The sequence below is a fragment of the Pteropus vampyrus genome, unplaced genomic scaffold, assembly GCF_000151845.1.
Source record: "Pteropus vampyrus isolate Shadow unplaced genomic scaffold, Pvam_2.0 Scaffold19, whole genome shotgun sequence".
NCBI lineage: Eukaryota > Metazoa > Chordata > Mammalia > Chiroptera > Pteropodidae > Pteropus > Pteropus vampyrus.
In genome coordinates this window covers 13130661-13154711 of record NW_011888800.1, presented here as the reverse complement: position 1 = coordinate 13154711, position 24051 = coordinate 13130661, and the positions used below count along the sequence as shown (strand labels likewise).

Here is a 24051-nt window from a genome sequence, read left to right as displayed (position 1 = left end):
GTTTGGCAGCATTGAAACACTGCATGGCAACAATTGGCTGGAGCTGAGGAGCAGCTACCCCTTCTAAACATGGCACACACACTTTATTTCTACACAGTTCCCACCATTCTGATGCTCAGCCTGCCTCACTAGTGTATGTGCCTGCCTGGTCCCTACAGGTATCTGCATGTGGGCTCTTATGCCATTAAACTCTGTATAACAGGAACTCTTGGATAGAGAGAGAAGAGTGGGCAAACCAAGTGGGTCATCATGCCATAATGAGCACTATTACCATTATTAACAAATGTCACCTCCCTTCGGTCCATCGATAGCTCTGTATTGAACTAAGGTCTATCTTCTTGTAACATGTACTCTTTGGTCTTAGTTTTGCTCCCCAGACGTACATAAACATAAGACAGCTGTTGAGCAATCTGAAGAAAGCTCTCATGTTTTATGTTTTTTACATAAGGATGAGGATCTACTATGTGCCAGTTTTAATTCTGAGAGAATAACAATGAAGCTCTTTACTTTCAAGAAGTAATAGTTTAACAAAAGACAACAAGTGTTGGTAAGGATATGGAGTAACTGCGACCCTTGCACAACGTTGGTGGAAATGCAAGATAGTGCAGGCACTATGGAAAACAGTATAGAGACTCCTCAAATAAAAATAGAATTACTACATGATACAGCAATCACTTCTGAGTAAAGTATAACCAAAAGAATTGAAATCAGTATCTCAAAGAGATATTAGCACTCCCCTGTTCATTGCAGCCCTACTCACAATAGCTAAGATATGGAAGATATGGAACCTAAATGCCCATTAACAGATGAATAGATAAAGAAAATGTAGTGCCCAAGTGATGATACCCCTGAAAGAAAAGAGGCCTTCTCCTTACCTAAATTGAGCATTTCTTTTAATTGTCTCTATTACTCATAAATTGAACATTTCTTTTAATTGTCTTAACCATTTAGGTAGCATTATGTATAAGAGTAGAGATTTCAAAAAGCCATTTCAAATCCTAATCTGCAACTTATTAGTTGATTGCTCTTAAGCGAGTTTTTGAACTTTTAAAGTTTCAGTTTCTTCAACCAAGATTGAAAAAAAATTTTTTTAACACAGTATATACAAACAATGAAATATTACTGGAACTTAAAAATGAAGGAAATTAAAAGAAAAGAAAAGAAAAGAAAAATGAAGGAAATTCCACAATAGGCAACATGGGTAGACCTTGAGGACATCATGCTGAGTGAAATAAGCCAGACCCAGAAAGACAAGTACTCATGATTCCATTTATATGAGATAACTAAAACAGTCAAATTCATAAACTCGAAGGCTGGAATAGTGGTTACTAGGGGCTGGGGGAGGGAAAAATAGGAGTTATTCATCAACAAGAATAATGTTTTAGTTAAGTAAGATGAATACGCCTTACACATCTGCTATATAACACTGTACCTATAGTAAACAACAATGTATTAAAAATACTTAAAAATAGTTGAGAATAAATTTCATATTAAGTGTTCCTACCACAATAAAAAAGAATACATTTTTAAATTTTTAAAAATAAATAAAGAATAATCTACTAGAGAGAGATCTTTATATAAGAAAAAATGAAGGGCAACGGATGCTAAGGCAAATGCTCATAGCTAAAGTAGAGGCGCAAAGTCAAGAGGTTGTCCTGATCTGGGTTATCCTGAAAACAGAGCCTGACACAAAGACTCGAGTGCACGGTAGCAGGCATCCAGGAAGCAGCAGCAAAAGAGGAAGGAAAGTGAGACAGGAAATGAGAAAAGTCAATAAAGAGTACTTACTAAGCAAGTCACCACTGGATAACCAGGACCCAGTTGCTCGGGGTCTCTCTGAAGAACCATGTAGAAGAAGATGCCTCAGAAATGGCTCATCAGAGAACAGGAAAGCTGGAGCATTTATCCACAAACATGCCCGTTGTTTGAGTATTGTCCCCAGCGGGGTTAACTTCTCCACAAAGATATGTCTTGGCAGCACAGTGCCCTTGGAGAATGCCCCAAGAAAACAAAGGAGACGCTCACACAGAGGCTAGCTTGACATGGACTGCTGGCAGTGCTAAATCAGGTGGGCCAAGGGGCACAGTGATCATGAGGGCACAGTGATCATGACCTTCATGAAGGAGGTGAAACCAGCTAAGGCTTAAAAGATGAGCAGATGTCCGGCAAACTAATTCAAAGGTGGGATAAGGAGCAAAGAAGAAGATTAGAAACTTAAGGACAGAGGAATGTTATGAGAAAAGACGTGGAGATTAAAAACCATGAGGTGCTCTTAGAAAATCCGTAGTACGTTGAGGTTTCTGGAGCAAAAAATGAAGATGAAGAGCAAAATAACAGGAGACACAGTGAAAGAGAAAATCGAAGTGGTAGGCAGAGGCCAAATCCTGAGGGCTTTTAAGTAAGATCTTTAAATTGTATTTTGTAGATAAGTGGTTCTTGGCTTTTTTAGGGTTACAAAACTTTTTGAGAATCGAATATAAGCTATAGACCCTCTTCCTCATCTCAATGCACAAATATCCAAAATTCTATATGTAGTACAGCATACACACAGATTCCATAAAGCTATCCTTGAATCCAGGTTAAGAATTCCAGCTAGAAATAAGAAACCATTATAGCCATTATATCATTCAGGATTCTTGTTTGTAAACAACAAATCTATACAGACTTCCTTAATCAAAAAGGAATTTATTTTAAAGATATTAGGGAGCTTGCACAATTAGGATTACATATTTCTATTCTCTATTAGAATGCAAGAACAGCAGGCAGAAAGGGGTCAGAAGCTAAGAGAAGCAGGCAATGAGCAACACAGGCTGTCTCTCCACAAGTCCAGATGTGACATTGGACTCTAAATACTTTGTCAATGAACCCTGTGCCTCTTTAGACTCAAAGCCCCAGACATAAGAATGTGCCAAGGCACCAGTATGAGCCTAGGACCCTTGCTCACCCCCAGGTGACAAGTGACCTGTGAGAAGCAATCTCACCCCTCAGCTTCCACTATAGGAGGCAAGACCCTCCCTCTCACCAACAGGCACAAGGCCAGAGATTTCCCTAGGAGAGGGACCTGGATCTAGGTAGCTAAAACTATGGCACCTGTCTGCAGCAGCAATGAAATACCACAACTCTTAGCATTTAAGTCTTCTCATCTCTAGACCGACCACCCAGCTTCCCTTGCATGACTGAATTTCAAGTCTCCTTCACTGATGATTTCTCTGAACACTGTGTATGGCCTACTTAAAGCGAGGCTCTCCATCTATTCTCAGGGTCAGTCTGAGGATGGCAAAGTAGAGCTGGACCATGGTCTCCTTCATTCTCAATACAGTGAGTTTCTTCGAGTAGCTTCATATCGCTAAACTGCATAAAGGTTGTATGGAGATGGAAGAATGCAGAGCACGATTTCCAGCTAACAAGCTAAAACATGATAAATATTTTGGGAATCAGACTTATCTTGGATAAAGACTTCATCTCAGGATAATTAATCAAAACAAAATAAATAAATATGCCAGTCTGAGAGAATTGGAAATCTTTATCATGTAAATGTATAATTAGTCTTCTGAGGATGCTCATACCCCCAAATACTTTCCCACTGTTTGGGTGAGGGGCTAAAAGCAGTTGTGGTTTTAGCTGCCTTTGCACAATCACATAGCTGCACGCCAGTGGCCAATTTCTCTCCAAACAAAAAGCTCCACTGGGCTACACCAAGAGTTGGTTTCCAAGAACAGCAATCCAGAGGTAGATGGAAAAAACCACTTCAGAATCCACTCCGGAGTCCTCTGTTTTCCTATGCAACAAAGTTATAATAAGTCCCTGTTCTGAGGCATAGAATCCTAGGAGTATTGAAGCAGAAGAATGGAAAAAACACAATACAATCTTCATTGAAGTTAGGCTGTGGTTTCAAATTTATTTTTCTAGCAATAATATTTTTCATAAATGTGAAGTTTCTGAAATGGTCAAACCCACAAAAAATAAACTGCTGTTTTCAGCCACATTAATTTCCCATTCCCATGCTGCAAAGACTAAATTGAATTAGCATTTTACATTTAAGAGGGGGGAAAAAAATCTTTAACTACCTGCTTTTAAAAGCAAAACCACTGATGAAAAAAATGTATATGTACTTACAACACAAACCACATTCCTCCATGGAAAACTACATTCCAATAGGCATTTGCGAATATTTTCAAATCCACAGCATAATGCCATCTTGTCCGTGGAAAGTAATGCTCCCCCACCACCATGGTATTAGCTTCCATTTCTCAGTGGCACTGTCTGTGTCATAATAAATTCTACTCTTCTGACCTTGGAAACTTTGCCTCACGCTGCCATAGTCACCGTCACCTGCATTTTACACTCTGGCAAAATATTAAGCTCCCGTTAACTCCAGAGCCATTCAAATGACAAGATTGAGCCCATTGCTCCCTTCCTTTTCATTCTATACTCTAGTATCATCCATGTCTGAACAATTGTTCTACCTTCTAACTGGTATCCCTCTCACTTCTAACCAACCTGTATACAGCTGCCATAATCAACTTCCTGAACCACCATTTTAATAGTGGCATTCCCAAATATTTGATTGCATCAAACACTGGTATATTTTTCCATTGTCAAGTAAATGAGGGCCTACTCATTCCAATCCATCAAGACACACAAAGTCTTCTAAATGTGTTTAATCCTTTCCTACCTTTTATGGTGTGTTTGTGCCAACTGTTGCTTGCAGATACCTTACTCCATCACTGGTTGTCCAGGAGTAGAGGCTCAGCATTGATATCTTACACAGACTAGTTTGCAATGCCCAAATCTCTCTCAGTGTCAGCCCAGATGCCACTTCTTCCATGAAGCTCTCTGAGAATGTTCCAGTCACCAATTTCTATGTTCTCTCTCCTAATTATAGTTATCACACACTGCTTTAGGAGGGCAAAGACTGTGCTACCTTCATCTTTATAGCCCCTGAGGACCTGATAGAGTGTTTTGAATGTAGCAGTTTCTCAATAAATGTCACCTTCTCATTCCCATCTCATAAGCAAAGAAAGAATCTGAAGTTGTCTGCTGGATGACCCGAATTTTATGTTTTCCTCTTTCTCGAGGAAACTACTTTCCCATTAACTTCCTAGAACTTCCCTAAAACTTTGTTCTTGGAACAAGTGAAAGGAGCAGACAATCTTAAGTCATTTCAAAAGGAGCCTAGGGAGTTGAGAAGGAGTCTTGGTCAATGCCGAGATGAATGAAGACTATAGAAAACAATGTCACTCTTGCCTAGAGCTGGCCTGTCCTGGTATTTTAACATAAAGGGAAATGAGTTCTTGTCTTTGCTTTCTTCTATTCATTAAATTACAAGGCAGAAAAAAATGTAAGAAACCAAACAGGATGCAAAAAAATCAGTGCTTATATGTGAAATAAGTAGTATGTTTCTATCAGAACACATTAGTAATTATTTTATTGTTGTCTTCCCACAAAATGATAAACAAGGTCAAGGATTATCCTGGCTTTACTGATTGCTAATGCATAGTCCCTAGCACAGTGTTCAAATTGTTGCCCTCAATCAAGAATTTGTAATATAAAGGAATAAAAATGTAACACTTATGTATTTACATTACTCATTTATTCACCAATATGATCAACAAGTAGTAGTTTACCAAATTACAACAATAGTTTAAGTGAGAAGCTACCTCATCTGCTGTGCAGAAAGACCCAACTAGATTACATAGGCTGTTGCCCAGAGTCTGCTTTTGAAAGGTATGCACTGGAGCAGACCCAGGTAACCTGGGCACTGAACAAGGGGGGACCAGGGGCGAGGGAGCTCTGCCTCATGTGCCAAATATGGACCTCCTCTTAATCTCCTCATGGCAACTACTGAAGACAGTATGCCTACACTACACCTGGACTTTCCAAAATGTGGTGTAGAATTAGGGAAGATGAAATGTTTCATTTTCATAAACATCTAATGAGATATCCCTATTCTTGAGGTGCTTACACTATAACTGGTGATATCCTGAAAAGATAAATGAGGATGCCGCTATTTCACAGAAGCTCATGATTACAAATGGGTTCATGCAGTTCTCCAGGGGCCAACGTGGAAAGTGAATGCACACAGGCATGAGTTTATTTGTGGTTTCTCTGTGTTTGCATTCATGTGCTTCTCAATAAACAAGCAGTATGTATACACATCAGACTCTCCCCCTTTATCAAAATGGTTTTCCCCTTTTCTTTGTCCATATGACGCTTTCCCTTTTAATTTTCATCTTTCTGTCCCTTTTCCCCTACAAGAGTAAAATACAGAAATGAAGCATGCATCTTGCTATTTCTTATGTTAATCAAGTAGAACTTTATATTCCTTGTTCTTGGAACATTTTATAGCTTCCTATTAAAAAACTAAATTATATTACTTCCCTATGTAGGTGGTCTCTGGTCTTTTTGCTGTTGCATTGGTGGCCCTTGATAGAAAAGTGGTTTCCCAACATTAGAGGTCCTAATGGACTAAGGGTGTTCATTCTTGTAGTCTCTCCCATCCCATTCCCTCCTAAAGACAACATGAGGAATCATCTGCCTCGAAAATTTTTAAAAACTATGTAGTATCTCTGCCCCAAACGTAGAGTGGTGCCCTGTCATGTTTTCATCTGAAAATCTACAGCATGAGTGACAATCGACTGAGATCTCATGAGGTTGAAACTGTGAATGTCTATACAGATACAATGGATCATAATTTTTTTGCTATCATTACTATTGGTATTTGGCAATAACTTGCTAAAAGTCACTGGATCCATGCATAGTTACTCACATCTGCTGACGCACATGGAGACAAATTAGAAGTAGGTTCATGTTTCTAATTTAGAAGTTCTTAAAGCTTCCACCTGAAGCCAGGTACTTTGGAAAATATAAATAAATAAAGGCCTAGGAAGTGAACAACTAACATCAAACAGAAGGAGATGCTTTCCTGGACCATGAACTAGGATTCTAGAATGATAGTCTCCTGAAAAGAGACTATGTGAACTCTACATACCATGGAAGAAAATGACAAGCCACCAGAACTAAGAAGGCTTTCACCAAAGTGCAGATAAAATGCCAATATGAGAGAAATGTGCAACATAAAAAGAGGTCATGGTATGTCTAATTTTTAAGTGAAAAGAACTTGGTATTTGGTCAAGAACAACATTCATTGTTCTGGCAAGAATGTCAACTTCACATTTTTACGTAAGAAAGTTAACTGGTTCTCACTAGTATCACCAAGATTTGATGGGACGAGTGTGGTTGTCATTAGGGCTATTTCCAAATGTTCCGGTTCTAACACATCCATCTTAAGACAGGCTGCACTTCACCACTCCTTTGAAGTTCATCACGTCCACAAGAATTGCTTGAGCCAATGAAATGAGAATGGGCATGACAGTGTGACTCTCTGGAAGATGTTAAGAGCCAGGGAACAATTAGCAACATTCCCTTCCTCCGGCCACATGATTATGGACAAATGATGGACCACCCCCTGAGCCTAAGTCCCTGAGTGTCTCAAGTGAGCACTCCCATTTACTGACTTGTGATGGACATGCATTGTGGGGAAGAAATGAAGTTGGGTCAAGCCACCGAGACTTTGGAATTATTTGTTACTGAAGCACAATCAGCTTGAACACACCAATACAGGAGATAATCACTTTGACCAAAGTAAACATACTTAACTATAAGAAAAGCAGCTTTTTGTACACAAAGATATTTACTTATATAGACACCTAAAAATATGAAAACAAAAGCAAATGTAGCAAAAGAAAAAAAAAAAAAAGAGAAGAGAATAAAGGCAAGATTGTGGCCTCTTAAATAGTTGAAGACTATAGAAAGCGTTTTCCTAATCCAAACCAGCAGACGGACAACAGGGTACCCAAGAGACATCGGCTATCCTCCTATTTGCAGAAACTTCATTTTATTCAAAGCAGAATGTCTAAAAAGTTTACGGCTGTCCCTTTGATAAGTTCATATCTCAGAAGGTAGAGATCCATCCATAACACATTCAAGCAAAAGGAATACTGAATAATGTCAAGTCATATATTCTGGACTTAAGGAAAAAAAATATATTTAAAAATTTAGAAACTGTCCTTTTCCTTTTTCTTTCCTTTCCTTCCCTTGAGACAGCCATGAATGGCAGGACCAGCAAGGACAGAGTCAAAGAGGCAGTTGGGGCTGAGGAGGTGGACAGGACTACAGGGTCAGGGCCAAGGAGGCTAGCAGGGATGGGACCAACACAGTGGTCAGAGCTGAGCAGCCCAAGAGAGCCAGCGGTGCTAAGACCAAGGAGGCAGCTGGGTGAAAAAGATAGTTGACAAGGTCAGGAGACCAGGTACATACAGGGGAAATAAACAAAATATTAGGAATGATGGGAGGCATATATTTTTTATGCTTCAAAGGTCTATGCAGGGGCACCAGGTGCCACTGCAGCTCATATACATTGTCACTTATCTGCTGCTTCACTTTGTTAGCATGGAGCAGCAGCTAGGTCCATAGCAGCCCCAGGTCCCACTGGCTCTTCTTTCAGCTTCTCTGACTCTTGGGCCAGGTACATGTTTAATTTCTCCTGCAGGACACCAGTATCATCAAAGTTGGAGGCCTAGATTGAGAAGGTAGGAGTCTGGTTCCCATCCACCCTCATGAGCTCCAGCTTGTGCTTGCTCTTTCCCACTTCATGTCTATTGTCACTTCTGATTGTCTTTCTCATCTGTGAAATGAAGATAACCATGTGCCCCAGGGTTGTTGCGAGATTAAAATCAATACGAGTGAAGAGTAATGTGTAAACCATAAAGTAAATAACAAGTTTTGAGGTTTTTTTCCTTTCTTTTATTCTTTTTTTAGGAGAATAAGATGCCCTCCTAAAGAGCAGTCTACGCCTGTGCCCTGTGTTTGCTCAAAAGCTGTAATTATCACTCGTGACTTTGGAGATCACAGGATCCAAACAAATTAGTCAGCAACTGGCCAGTATTGTGTCAACATATGGTCACAGGAAAAGTTGGTAATCCAAGCAATGAGATTCGTGTCCAGCTCAGCATAGTGCATCTGAGAGGCAGGGCCACCACAACACAGAACACAAGCTGGGTATTTTCAAAAGGAATGCTATTATCTCTTTCTTAAACTAGCTTCCAAACCATCTGACCCATTCATTCTCTAGCTCAGTTTCCATTTAGTTCTTCATGGGTTCCTCTGTTTATCCTCTAGTGTATGTTCTTGACTTATCTCCTGTGCTAGATGCATGTGCCCATCTCTCCTGGTTCTGACTACAGCTTCATCTTTTCCTGTTGGGTCACATTTAAGGAAATATCCCTCCCAAATCAGCCTGACCCTCTAGAAACCCAGATATTACACGACACCCTTAGATAATTCCTACCTGTGGGCAAGGCCCAACATATAATCCTTAAATTATTCCTAGCCAGTTCCTAGTGGTGAACTGTGGCCGTTCTAAACAATGTCTAAAGGATTTGAGGATTTTGCTTTGTCTGTGTATGTGTGTTTAATTTTAATGGCCTCTGAGCATTTCTAAGTCTATTAGAAATTTGGAAAGAGAAAAAATCAATTGCACATGGGCCTTTGGAAGTCTGGCTAGTTTAGCAGAGGCTGCAAGCCACAGTTTGATTATAAACATCTCTCCCTACACTGTCATCTCAAGGTCAACATCTCCCAACTCAAGCTCACATGCAGTAAAGAAGGAAAACAATTTTAGCATTGAAATAACATTGAATTCCATATCCCTTTGAGAAAGACATGGATTTCCATGATGGGGAAATTAGTTCAAGTCAAAAATGAGTATGTTAAAGCATAGACAGGCACCTGTAATAAAGGGGTAGTGGCATCCTCCTAAGTCCTCTGCTGGGGGCATATGTCATCTTTGCCTCCATTCATACAATCTAAGTGCAGTGCCACATTCAATAAGAACTACATCTTCTAAAGGGTTAAGAGAAACATTTGCTTAAGGTCTTAGACCAACAAAAGCACAAACTCAGAAGGAATAAGGGCAAGGATTTTGATCCCTAACATTAAAGATTAGTGCCAAGAGAATTCAGCTGGAAATTTGGCTGAGGTCAGATGGCTGGATTCAGAGAATAAATCAAGTGACATTATTCTAGGAGACTCTAGAATCCCACAAATTTCTGTTCAAAGTTTTTTTTTTTTTTTTAATTTATTCCAGAAGCAAACAGGGAAACCCTTTGGAGATGACAGAATTACAAAATGTATTCATTCATTCGTTCAACATAGATTTATTGAGTGCAAATGTAACATATAAATTATAGAAAGTAATGCAAGTAAGTCAGTAGAGAAGTTATTCTAAATAAAGAGGTAAGATTAACCATGCATAATTTTTACAAAAACAATGTAATCATTATTTTTCAGGGGGAAAAATTAAATATATACATAAAGAGCAATGCATGTACTAGGATTAGCAAATTATTCTTTGTGTTTTCTAAGATTCTCTAGGAAATTAACTTATTCAAAACATACTGAAAAAATAAGAGGGGGAGAAAAGACAGGCAGAGGCAGAGAAAAAGGAACATGGATACAGAGAAAAGAAGAGGCTATAGATTGAGGAGGGTGTCGTCTATAGGAAAGATAAAAATTATATTGAGCCTTTAAGATTGGTAAGAACTGCATTTCATAAAAGAGGAAAGTTCCAGTCAGAAAAGAACAACAATATTTAGGATTAAAGGCCTAGAGGCAAGACCAAGATGCAATTCATAAGTGGAATGGTTCAGCCAAGACAACACATATCCACATGAGCATGTATGGGTTCAACGTGGAGTCAGGACAGAACAGAGAGAGGGCCAAATGAGTAAAAACTTAACATCTGTGTTAAGGAGTTTAGGCAATGAGGTAATGGTGAAGCTCTAAAGGGTTTTGAACTAAGAAGTGACACCATGAAATGACAGCTTTAAGATCATTTGACAGTAAATATCCTCAGTGTCTATTAAGGCTTCTTTGCCTTTGATTCTTCCCAAATCTAATTATATAGTTTGGATTTTTACAGGTTCTTTAGATGCCTTGCCATATCAACAAACACCTTCATTAAATAAACATTTCATTAACTATGTAATACGCACAAAGTATTTAACAAGGCCATTGGTAATCTGGGTTTATCTAATCTACAAACTCAGCATGATATATCTAACTCATCACTATGTACATCATTTTCAAGAAACACATCGATAGTTCTCTGGACATGTAATTCTCTCTCACTCATCCCTACCTCTGTACCTGCTGTTTTGTCTGCCTAGAAGTCTTTCTGACTGCTTGTCTATCTAGGAAATTTCTATTTATTCTCTAACTTTTATGTGGTTGTCATCTCCTTGGTAAAGCCAGCTCTGACTTCTGTCTTTTCTCGTCTTCCTCGACCTAAGTACACCTCCAACAGCACAATCATACTCTTATCTGGATCAGCTTTTTCTTACTTGTTTCTACTACTACTTTGTCAGCTCCTTGAGGATGGAACCATGTTGTGTTTATTTCTGTGTTCCTAAGGCTCAGTCTCAGAGCCTAGAGGAGGTGGAAGAGGAGGGAGAAGGAGAAATAACAAAATAGCTAACATTTGTAAGCATCTCCATTAGCAAGTATTGTTCTTTGCACATTATACAGATTATTCCTTTAAGGGAGGTATTCCTATTATGCCTATTTCACAGTAAAACTAAGATGACTGTCACAAATCATGTAAGGAAAGAAGCCCGAGATCCTAATCCAGGAAGTTTGGCTACCCTACGGTCTATTGCCTTTCTGGCATGGGGGTTTGTAAACTCTTTCCGCAAAGAGTAAGACAGTAAATATTTTAAGTCTTTTTATGGGCTATTCAGTCTCTGTCACAACTAATTAACTGTACTGCTGGTGTGCAAAAGCAGCCACAGCCAATCATGGCAACGTTCCAGCAAAAGTTTATTTTACAAAAACAGGTGGCAAGTTTGATAAGCTTATAGGCTATTTTGCTCATCCCAGTTCTAGAGACTCAATAAATGTTCATCAAATTAAATAAGATTTAACAGTGTTGGAAACCAAAACCTTCTCCCTGCCCTCAAATGATTCCTTCATCTTATTCTAAAGCTGTCAGTAGTTGCAGCCTTTAAGACATTACTTGGCAGGCAAATCCAATGCAGGCACTCGATAATGAACTGTAGAGCTAAACTGAATGTGATAAATGGGGCTCTGAGGCTGATCTCTGTGCTAAGCCCCTGCCCTCCCAACTCTACCTAAAGAGACTATTGGATCCTAGCTAGATGTCTCTGGCCCCAGCACTGAGTTCCCACAAGTAGACAACTTTTACTTCTAAGAAGAAAAGCAACTCCAAGGCTCCATCCTGTACCTCCAAACTTTACCTGGCCTCCATCTCTGGTATCTGATGATACTAGTATAAAAACAAAATTACTTGAAAGCAGCAGGCAAATAGAAAAAGCTTCCACCTGAGCAATGTTTCAACCTGAGCAACGAAGACTCCCTGGTGTCCCAGAGTGCTGTTCTACGACAATTATAAGCACTTCTCGAATCTAGATTTTTTTATATAAGTAGTAAAATCATCAGAAACATGGGTAAGAACAAAAAGATAAAAAAGAGAAGATTATTCGATTATGAACATCTTGAGGGCAGGTACCATATATTATTCACCTTTGCCTAGCCAGAATTCCTAGCATATAGCAGACCAGGAAATGTTTGTTGATGAATGAATAAATAAATTTAATGAAGCCAAGAATCTAGGTGATTAAATTTGCCAAAACACACACATTCTCCAGATTTCCTCAAGCATGCTTCAAAATCAGTAAGATCAGAGTGGAAGTTGGAAACCTTCCAGTTGTGAGTGAGGAGGCAATCTATGCCCTTCCTTTCTCCAGCAGACTCACCATCTTGTGTGTTCGGACTCAGGATTTGGGTCCGGAGTTCCTGCAGGCTAATTCCCAGACACTTGCAGACCTCTTCGGGGCTATAGGGTTCAGGGTGAAGAGCATCCTCTGTGATTAACAGCATTTCTTCCAGGCTGACCCCTAGTTTGGCCTGTACCTCCTCCAGCCGCAGTACTTTATCCCATTGCAAGCTTTTGTACTTAGCCAGGAGCTGAATGAAACCAAGATGAAACCAACAAAATGGTCAGTTTTATTTCAGAAATTGATAATGTACTATTTTAATTAGCCAAATCCAACTTTAAGCTTTTATTTTTCCATTTGACCTATCCTCATTTCCCGCCATGCTTGAAAATGCACACTGGGTTCAGATGTTTGGAATTAAACATGCTTGTGTGATACTCACAGGCTAGTTAAGCATTTTTCTTAAAAAAAAAAAACAAACAAACAACTCATCCACTGATTTTTTTTGCCTGTCACTACTTTCCCTCAGGGCTATTTCTTTGAATAATTTTGTTCTTTCATCCCCATTCAGTTTATTCCTAATACACCACTCTCTATAATGTCTACAAAACACTATTCAAATCTCACATGACCTGGGTCCTGAGGTGGACACTGTATGCCCAATTTCATTAGAGCACTTCCTGTTTACTACATGCCTCTTTGAAATGGCTAATGAATTTAAGTATCTGGGCCTTTGGAGTAAAGTCCCAGATTTTAAATGAAACCCTCTTTGGCGACCTTATGAAAAATCATTTCATTAGGTTGCTAGTGGTAGTAGAGCTGTATGTTTCTCCACCATCAAGAAAAAAGTTTGGCTTCCAATTGCATCCAGAAGCATGCTCTCAATCTTTTGGAAGGGGTTAAGTAGAAATCAAACCTTTGTAAACAGGTCTACTCATGAGAACCCCAATTCAGAATATGTTTCCCTCATTCTCCCCAGGCCACTGACTAAGCCCTTCAGAGCAGGTGACAGTCAAAACAGTGAAGCTCTCTCTCATCTTGAGGTCAAAACAGTGAAGGTATCTCTCATCCTGAGGTCTATACAGTTCAGTCCCCGAGTGGGAGGATGACAGCAGGTGCAGACAGTGCAAATAGCAAAAAGAAGCAGGCAAAAGAAGGGGAAATCAGTCTTCGAGAAAATGTGTATCTGATTTATTCTTCTATTATGCTGATGATGTGATTTTCTTTCTTTTCAACAGGAAGCAGGGTTTACCAAAAGAGCATTGTACTCTGGTTAGGGCCACTCACTTCTGAAGAATGTTAATAACAGACGTTCTTATATTCATTAGTCTTCTTTTTAAACTTCTGCCTCATACATTTGAAAGAATTAATGATTTTAAGGCAGAACTGGGAAAAGAGACAATAGAATTATATTTTTCTGTTCAATTATTTCACAGAATATGGTGCCATTTTTAAAGCAAAGACACAAACTAAAACCTTCTGACTGTTTTCTTAGCACGTTTAGTTAGTGTTTACTAGCAGTGTTGGATTTGATACCTTTACAGATTGACCCATTCATTCATTCATTCATTTAATTTATTCATTCATGTTCTATATTTCAATATATTCCAAAAATATAATTTGAGAAAATTTATAAAGACATACATACAGCAAAAGGAAAACAAAGCGATATATTTATTTTATACAGAAAAAGAGCTGAAATTTATGATCTCCTAGAATGATGCTTTCTTGAAATGCAGATCCAAATCCAACTGAGATAAGCAATGAAGCTTGCATGGTGCTATATGGTTTTAACTGTGCTTTTAAAATTTTTTTAATCTTTGACAACTCTGTGAGCTAGGTACTATCACTTTATTTAAGAGATGAGAGTAAATGACTTGCCCAAAAAATTGGTTGGAAATTGAATCTAGGTCCTATAATTCTTTCTTGCTTCCTCAAGGTCATGTTCTCAATGAGATTTGGCTGATATCTATGTCATGCTACTCCTATTAGTCCAACTCACCACTCATCTTATAAATGGTTTTCTAGGCATAAACTAAGATTTGTGTTAGAACATTCCAGTGATTTAAAAACACTTTGACAGGGGAGTTCCTTCTGTAAAGAAGAAAAGAAGAAAGAGAAGGAGGAGGAGGAGGAAAAGAAGGAGAAAAGGAAAAACATCAAAAAATGGCCCCCAAGTGATGACAGTGGACTCTCCCTAAGAACCTTTCAGTCAATAATGATCTCCAAGTTCCCATCCCTGGCCTCACGTAAACATGTCACATTGCCTGAGATACCTCATCCCAGGAAACTTGCCCAGGGATGTGCAGGGAGAAAGTCTGCACGGGATGCCTGCTGCCTACAAGGTTATTTTCCAAAGCAGCTTCCCTGTGTGCTTTTCTTCCACAGAGAGAGGCACTAACATCCAGGGGTTCACATTCACTCCAGCAATGTCCCAGTTTGCTGTTGGGTCCACTTAGCCCTCAGCCAGAAGGTCCACACAGCTAATTTCATGTGTATTTTAATTAAGAATGAAATCTACCACATGCCCTCAACAACAGCTGCAAAGCCGTGAACCACTGAGTATGTGCACTACATTGTGGGAGTAAAATAGGAAAGCCTCTTAAGCCCTTTGAGATTTGGCTCAGGAAACAGAAAGATGACTTGCAGATGAGGGAAGTGGGTGAGTAAGATCGCTGTTGCTCAAAGACAGAACTTCGTGAGGGAATTTGCTACTTACAGCCCTGGTGACTGGCCTATGTCACATTTGTGAAGCAGTGCTATGAGTCAGGGCTATTTTGTCACAAGTTCCTCAGGAGCAGAATGGGAAAATGAAAGAAAGCAATTCTTTGTCAACATTCACCATTTTCTATTTTACCACTACAAAAATTGAGCGTTCATATCAGATACCACTTCTGGGAGGTTCCTGAGCCTGATTCGTGCTCTGTGGACAAGAAAACAGGCAACAAATGTTTGGTCCACAGTCATGGAAAGAGGCAGATAAATAGTGCTAGCACCCTGTCTTAACTTGGTTTCTCCTGGAAGCAGACCCTGAGACAAGTACTAGTGGGATCAGGTGATACCAAGAAGCACTGGTAGAGAAGTGGGAAGTGAGATAGGAAGAGAAACCAATATGAGATGCACTGATACGGGCAGGTGGAGTTGGGCCTGCTGGACCCTTAGGACCTTTATGTATAAACTTCAGATGTGTCCTACCCATGGGCAAGAAAGCTGGAATTGTTACCCACTAACTCTCATCCATCATTGGTTGAGGGCTAATTCCAGGGGGTATTAATTAGCTTACTACCACTTCCAGGTTGTCCCACATGCAAACTGCAGGCACTCTCCTGCAGTTAGAAAAATCCCTCAGTCGGAGAGTCACTGGGACTTCCAGTAAGAGAGTATGGTAGGAAAAGGCTAAGAAAAGGACCCTAACTGAGGAGCCCGTCTGTCAGATTCACCTCTCTGACTTTCTCATTGTATTTAGCAGTACTAACAAATCATGGAAAAAATACCAAATCGGCTCCTCACCAGGTCAACAAAGGGTAAAATTTCTAATCCTTTTGAGTTACCCTCTAAAAACAATTCTTTCAACAAGTTGTTTTCCACACAACAAAAGCAGCTGTGTTGTTGTTCCTGGTTATTTAAATCACACGTGCTTTAACAAAAAAGAAAAAAAAACTGTAAAAAACACATAGTTTGAAATACAAAAAAATAATACGAAGTAAAATAAATCATCTGTAATCACCCCAATGAGATAACTGCCAAATGCCATTTTGATAACCATCCTACTACGCATTTCTTTACACATACTTTATGCATACCTACAAACATATGGTTTGAAATAAATGGGATCATACTAGTTGTGTTTATTGTGTGTATTTTTTTTTTTTTTTTGCTTATCTCCCCCTCACCTCCTTCCAAGTACAAAGAGCCATTCCCCAATGACCTTCACATCCATGTTTCACTCATAACAACCATCATTCACCACATTAAACTTCACCAGGGTTAGTCATCCCCACTGTCCATGTTCTCCACATTAGTTTGTAGGCCACAGAAGAAATCTAAAGAAATCTACACAACTCTGCATTATGGATCCCATCACTATATCCTTGGCACAGCCTATCTGTAGCATCCCCAAGCACCCTGCTCTATATCTCATTCATGCTTAACTGCTAAGGAAAAGACCAGGGGCAAAGGCAGATCTGGACTCCTATGCTTACTTAACACAAGTCACAACCCACCTTGGCTGGAAATTCCCAGTATATAAAGTGAGACACTTAATGGCTACTTCACAAGCTACTGTGAAAGGTTAAATAAGATAATAAAACACCTAGCACCTTGCATGGCCCAGAAAAAGCATTCTGTGAGGGTCAAGTTTCCTACCTTTCCCACATTCCTCTGCCTCTCTAGCTAGTTCTCCCTACCTGATACCTTTTCCTATGCCTTCAAACACATACAGATCTTCCTGTTTTAAAATTCCTTATTCCTCAAGCTACTGTTCTTCATTTCTCCCTCGCTTTCACTGTCCAACTAGATAGAACCAGTTGTCCATAGTCACCACTTCCAGGCTCTCAGTAGCCACTTTAACTATTGCATACAGCCTCCCGAAGGGCATTCCTCATCTCCAAATGCACTGATTTTTCTCAGTTCTTTTATCCCTTAACAAATCAGTTGTTTCCAGCACTCTTCACTACCTACCTTCTTAATATTCCCTGTTTTATTGGTTTCTGAAGCACTGAATTCTCCTGGTTTCCCTCTCTCCTCTTGGTTCTTATACCATTTTTATCCATGACTCACGTTTCTCCTTTTGTTATTTAATTAAAGCCATCTCCCAAGTTCAACCCCTGGCCTTATGATCTTCACTTGCCACAGCAAACTGAACTCAGCTCTTTGTTTCAACTATTATCTCAAAACAAATACATCTGAAGGCTATAGCCTTAGCCAAGAGATACATTCCAAGCTCAAATTTCTAACCATATATAAGAAGATGCCATGGGGGAATTTCATCACCTCTCACTTTCCAGTCACCTTCCATCCTATCTTCATCAAACCTATTAGTGGCCACAGTATGCTTTTCACCCATCCCTTCAGCTTAAAACTTCAGCTTTCATCAACTCCACACTTTGCCTTCAGTCACACACACCTGTGAGCCCTGGGTGTTACTGAGTACCTACTACTTCACAGGCCTTAGGCAGAAAGCAGTGACAAGGCACACAACGTTCACAGCATGAGGCTCACAGTCTACTTAAGGAGACATTTAAATAATAATTGCACAGTGAAGAATTTAATCCAACTGTGATAAGCTGCTATAATGGAAAAATACAGGATGTGGTAAGAGCATATAAAAGGACATTCAACATAATGGAAGTGGGAAAGGTTGTCAGGGGAAACTTCCTCAAAGTAATGACATTTATGCCAATAGGAATACAGAAACTCAATCACCGAGAGCCTTATACCCGACCCTTTAGTAGTCCAGTCATAGCTTTTCTTATCTCCCTCCCTTTTTAGCCCATCCTCACAGACACTTTAAGACCTACTTGTCTTCAATCAAGGCAAAAGTTCCTGCTGCCAGATTAATATTTCTAAAATACCTTGCTAACATTTGTGGCTCTCAGTGCTTCCAGGACCAAGCCTGAGTGATCCTTAGCACAGCACTGAAGGCCCTGCCACAATCTGGTCCCACTAAACATATCAACTCTATTCCCTAATATGTATGTCCTCTGCCCTGCAGCTTGGACTCACCATTTTGAGAATACTCCACACTAGAATCTTGGCAGAGTATGCTCAACTCAATCAACAGGCTGAGTGAAACCGGCCCCATTCTCGAGTATTTGGTTCTTCTCCACTCAAATTCATGGAAACTGCCAACGCCCTGAGAATATTATGCCCACTTGTCACATTCTATCACCAGAGAATAAGTTCCATATTGACCACTAAGTGGCAAGAGCTAAAAACTGGTGTGTGATAGCTCCTGACCAAACAGGCTCTGTAAGGAATCTCACTGTAAATTTTTCCTGAAGTGTCAAAGGACCACATGAAACTCTCCTTCACTGCTTCACATGTTGCCACAAGGAACTCAGGGTATGCAAAAAGCAACAGTTAAATTTCTCTTCCTTTTTCGATTTCCCATATTTATTATCAGTATCACCCATTTTATCCCTCAATATAATTAAGGGATACTCTCTTTTACAGACATAAAATATTGCCACTGAGTACATGTAAAATATAAAAAATTTTGTACTCATTAAAGATTTCTGGCCACTTTGTTAATTTAAGAACATAAAAATGTGCTTCACTTAAAAGTATCACTTACGCAAGTAATAATATAAATCTCTATTGAGTTTGCTTTGAAATGCTTTTAATTTTAGTTCAAATGGCTCTACAAGACTCTAACTTTTAATGAATCTACATCAATAAGTTTGGAAGCTGGTAGAAAGAGAAAATGGGGAGGAAAAAGAGAGAGGAAGAGAATGAAGATTTAAGAATAGAAGACAAAGACCAAAGAGAGTTAACAGAAGGGAGGGGATATGGGGTGGGGGGGGGAGAGGGAGGGGACGTGTAAAACTGAAAGTTAATAATACTGTGATAAGTTTGCACAGTGACAGATGATTATTAGAATTAGTGAGGTGATCACACTGTAAGGTATAAAAATGTCGAATCCCTATATTGTACACCTGAAATTAATATAACTAATGTAATATTGTATACCAACTATACTTACATAAAATTTTAAAGAAAGAAGAAACTATCAACATTAAAGCAAAACAAAGAAAAATCATCTTTATTGATTTAGTGTACTTCCCTGTACTAAGAAGATACAAAAGGCACTCATTTTCAAAAAAGGATATTGGAAAGATAGAAGGAGAGGAAAAATATGTTATTCATTGCAATATTGCCATGTGGAGCTCTATCGAATCAGTCTCATTTTTAAAACTATTCTGATTAGTTATTTCTCCACTGACCCTTTGTTTTTATTGTCTGAAGACAGAAAGCTTGTCCAAATTAAGATAAGCTTCTTTACCTTTTTATATGGGAGTTTATTTCCTGGTTTAACGATCTTATTTCCAAACAAAAATTCTATTCAATCATATGTTACCGAAAGTAGAAAAATGAAACCATATTGTAAGGAAAATATGCTTGGTAGAATTCCAGCCTATATTCCGAGGCAAAAGTACAATCTTAATATCAAGCTCTATGTGTGTAGTCCATATTAGCAATTTTTATCTTTATTTCCCTTTTGTACATAACCTTGAACTCTAGTGATTTGCAACAACATGAATGAGAAGACATTCTCCATTTTAATAGTTATTTTTCTTTCTTCCATATTTTAAAAGAGAGAAAATTTCAGAGTATTTAAAACAAAGTGTTTAATATAATTAATATAAAATAATACCAATTGTGAGGAGTATGGCGAAAAGCCAAATTCAGATGCCAAATTTTGCTGGCCAAAGTATCCCTAACACAGATATGGAGTTATACAGTTACACTCAGAAGGCATCCTCAAGAACAGAAGGTTCTGCAGTGAACTAGGGTTTCAGCTACTGCTTTCAAGAAGGATACCCTTTTCATAGTTGACCCCTATCCTGACGACTTTTACTATAGAGTTTCAGCATTACAATTTTATTCCTCACTTTCTTCTTGTACCTTTGGAAGACAGTAGTCACAACGTGAAGCCATTTCACGTCTCATACTTGTTTTAGCCCATGTGTGAATCTTGTAGAAGATATCAATTTCGTGATAAAACTTTGAAAACAATGTTGTGTGTGTTTGAGGTCTCCTCAGGAAGGCAACACTTACTCATCGATCTCAAAATAAAAAGTCGACAAGAATAGACCCTCAGACAAATAAGACATTAATTTCTTCCAACTCCCAAAAAAGAAAGCTTGTCCTAAAGGAAAAAAAAAAGTTCACTAAAGCCTTGATATTTAAAAGATTACTGTACTATGTCTGCTCATCTATGTATTAAGTAAATACTATGTATAGTTTAATATTAAAACATTTCTTTTACATACTTTTTAGAAATTATCTGAATGAGTAAATTCCAAATTTAAAACAATTAAATCATGATTTAAAAAAAAATGTTTGACCCCAAAATTTTCCAGGAAAAAAAGCTCTTATTTTTCTGGCTCATCATATCTCCACTCTCCTTAACTTCATTACTTTAGGGGGTGAGAGTAAAGAGTGAAGTGTTAAATCAGTTATGAGGGAGAACTATACCCTACACATCTCCATGGTAGCTAGTCCAGTGCTGGGCAAACAATATACACTTGTAAAAAATTGTGAAATTGAGCAAAATAAATATGACAGGGCAAGTAACACAGAGATTAGTCACTGATTTATCCAACAAATATTTACACCGTGTCTACTTTAGCCTAAGCACTATGCCAGGCATTGAGGCTGTAAGATGGACACAGTCTTGATTCTCAGGTAAAATCGAATCAGAAGGAGACAGACAGACACTAAGTAATTGTAATATTATCATAACTGAGAAGCAAATATGAAGGGAGCCCTACCTTAGCCTAGGAATAAGAAAGTCAAGGAAAGTTCCCCTGAGAGACTTTTAGGCTAAGACTTCAAAGAGGACTGAGGGAAGAGTGTTCTGGGCATGTACAAGTCCCTGAGGTAAGAATGAGCAAGACAGCTAGAGTGTGATGGGGTGGGAGATGCTGAGAGAGGAGATCTTGCCAGGGCTCTCCAGGTTGTGATAATGACTTTTTACTTTATTCCAAAGCAACGGAAAGCTTTTGAAAAGTGGTAAGCAGGGGAATTACCTCATCAGATTTAAATTTTTAACCATGATTCTAACTGCTGTTTGAGGAATGAATGGGAGCGAGCACAGTGGCGCTCCTGACCCAGATTCCAAACCCCCAAGGCCCAGACTGAGTTCTCTTCAACTTTCCAGTCATATCATATCATGTGCCTTCCTGGATCCTCCATATTATTTAATTTTTATGTCACTTTTTAGAACACCTGATTACATACCACCCAATCACATACTAACCATTTCCTATTTCACATCCCCATAACTCTCTAATCTCTCTATTATTATGTTCTGTATCTTTTTGTATACCTTCATGCTGCTAAGTGTACAACAGGTATTCAATCAAAACTTCCTACATAGATTTGAGGCTTGACTGGCAAAAGTCTTCTAAACTGTGGAACAAAGAACTGGCAAGACTCCTTTCTGGTCTGTGTTTCTCTAGTAGACTGTACAAGTCCTTTAGGCACAGAGGGGTTACACCAAGCCTGTATTTTCAGAGTAACCAGTGATGGCCCAATACAAAAATGGAGTACCTGAGAGGACCAAAGGTTGAGGCTGCCATCACTTTTGTTGAAGAAACAAGAAAAGCTGTGGCCACTTCCCATCAATCACCTCCAACTATCTTAATCCACCCATAGACCTAATCCATTAATATTGGGAAGAAGCATGAGAACTACACAAATTAACTAAATATCAAACTGGGTATTTATTCAGAGCCTGCTAGGTACTGCTAGACATGGAAACCTGGTCGATCAGCCATATGGCAAGACCACAGGAACTTACAGAACAAAAGAAGATACCTGCTGAGATTACTAACAACTGCTTACCTGAACTTTTATGCTTCCCCATACCACGAAAGGAGAACAGGAAAACAAAGACTTTATGCTGTACCTTGCACAAGTTAAAGACAAACCCAACCATTCATTCCATTCTTTACTTCCTATAATCAGTAATTTATCGTAGAAATTAAGAAACAGATATAAACCCAATTCCTCAATCACTCAGGGTCTCATTCTCTGACTCTGCGAGAAGACCATGCTCTGTCTATGGAGCATCATTCCCTCTTTAACAAACTTTCCTCTGTCTTTAATTGTGGCTTGCTCTTGAATTCTTTTCTGTGCAGAGCCCAGGACCTTCTCTCAGCAGGCATAGGGTTTGAATCCCCACTCGGAGAGATTCGCCCCATCCGGCATCACCATGGCCTGTGCTTTACATATATAAACTGTCTTCTTCTCCCCAGTACCACCCTAGAAGACTCAACTTTTAAATTCTTATAGCTTCTCAATAGCTAGAGGTTGCAGGGCACACTATAGGCTTATGTATCTCCTGAGTTTAGAATCAGATGGCTCTGTACCCAAAGAGCAGTTTGAATGTTGCTGCAGTCAGAACGTTTCCCTAAATTTTGGGCAAAGAGACAAAGTAATCGGGAACAAAGCAAAAAAGAACAAGAGAAAGCCTACTTCAAGTTTCACTAGTTTGCCAAGTTCATACCTTTGCAGCCAGCCGGCACTCCATCACCCTGATGTTGAAATGGGAAGTTGCTGCCTTATTCATTTCCACACAACTGTTGGCAATCACAAACACTGCTTCACTTGGGAGTTTCACATCCGTTGCCCTCAGAGGACTAAATTCTATCAACTTGGCCTATTGGAAGAAAAATGACAGGTGAGATATGATGTATTAGAATTCAGAAAATGTTTAATCATCTAAGCATTTATTTATCTTAATAAAATTTTTCCCCAAAATGCAATCATGCATTCATTCATTTAAATATTGTTTATTGATTTCCAGGACTGTACTAGGCACTGAAGATATAACAGTGAACAAGACAGACACTCTCCCTGCCCTCATAGAGCTTACAATCCAGTGGGAAAGGCAGTCAAGTAGACAAATACATCTTTGGGTTGTATGACTATGGTAGCAAAACACAGGGTGCTATACAGACACATCGTTGGAGCACCTGATTAGATAGAGCCTAGTGTAGGCTCCTTTGAAAAAACAGAAATCTAAACTGAATCTTAATGGATAAGCAAAAGTAGGGTAACCAGAGGGTTACCCTACTAGGGTAACCCAAATAGGATGTCAAGAAAAGGGGAGAGCATATATAAGTTGAGAGGCAAAAACATTATGAGGTATTAATAGAAGTCTGGGTGTTGAAATGTGCTGGAGCTTAGAGTTTGAGGGGTTAGGAGTAGTGAAAGGGTGGGTAGGAGAGGTAAACCAGGGGTTGGATTATGAAGTGCTTCGCAAGCCCAAAGAATCTGGACTTTGTTCACTCTATATCTAACTTACAGTAACATCAAGACTCTTTGCTATCATGTCTGCTTGTCAGGTCTCCTCCAAAATACTCAGAGTATATTCTTAGCATTAAACCAAATTTCCTCATGCCTCATGTCTTTGGCTTAGGGGAATCAACAACAAATATTCTTAATAAGAAGAAATCCAGGTATTCTGGGAAAATAGCCAAGCCTGCAGGAATCTGATGAAAAACTAAGAAAAGATTTTAGAGAAATG

The 24051-nt window shown here is 39.0% G+C and overlaps 1 protein-coding gene across 2 annotated transcripts in view; it reads right to left on the bottom strand.

Annotated features, from left to right (window-relative positions):
• The window catches only part of GALK2 (galactokinase 2), a 97673-nt gene that overhangs the window by 16639 nt on the left and 56983 nt on the right, over window positions 1–24051 (bottom strand). For both annotated transcript variants that reach the window (XM_023527837.1, XM_023527836.1), the window contains 2 exons: window positions 23029–23181; window positions 12834–13044 (listed from right to left, as the gene is read on the bottom strand). In XM_023527837.1, the coding sequence (XP_023383605.1) occupies window positions 12834–13044; window positions 23029–23181 (364 nt within the window). The remainder of the gene's footprint in view (window positions 1–12833; window positions 13045–23028; window positions 23182–24051) is intronic.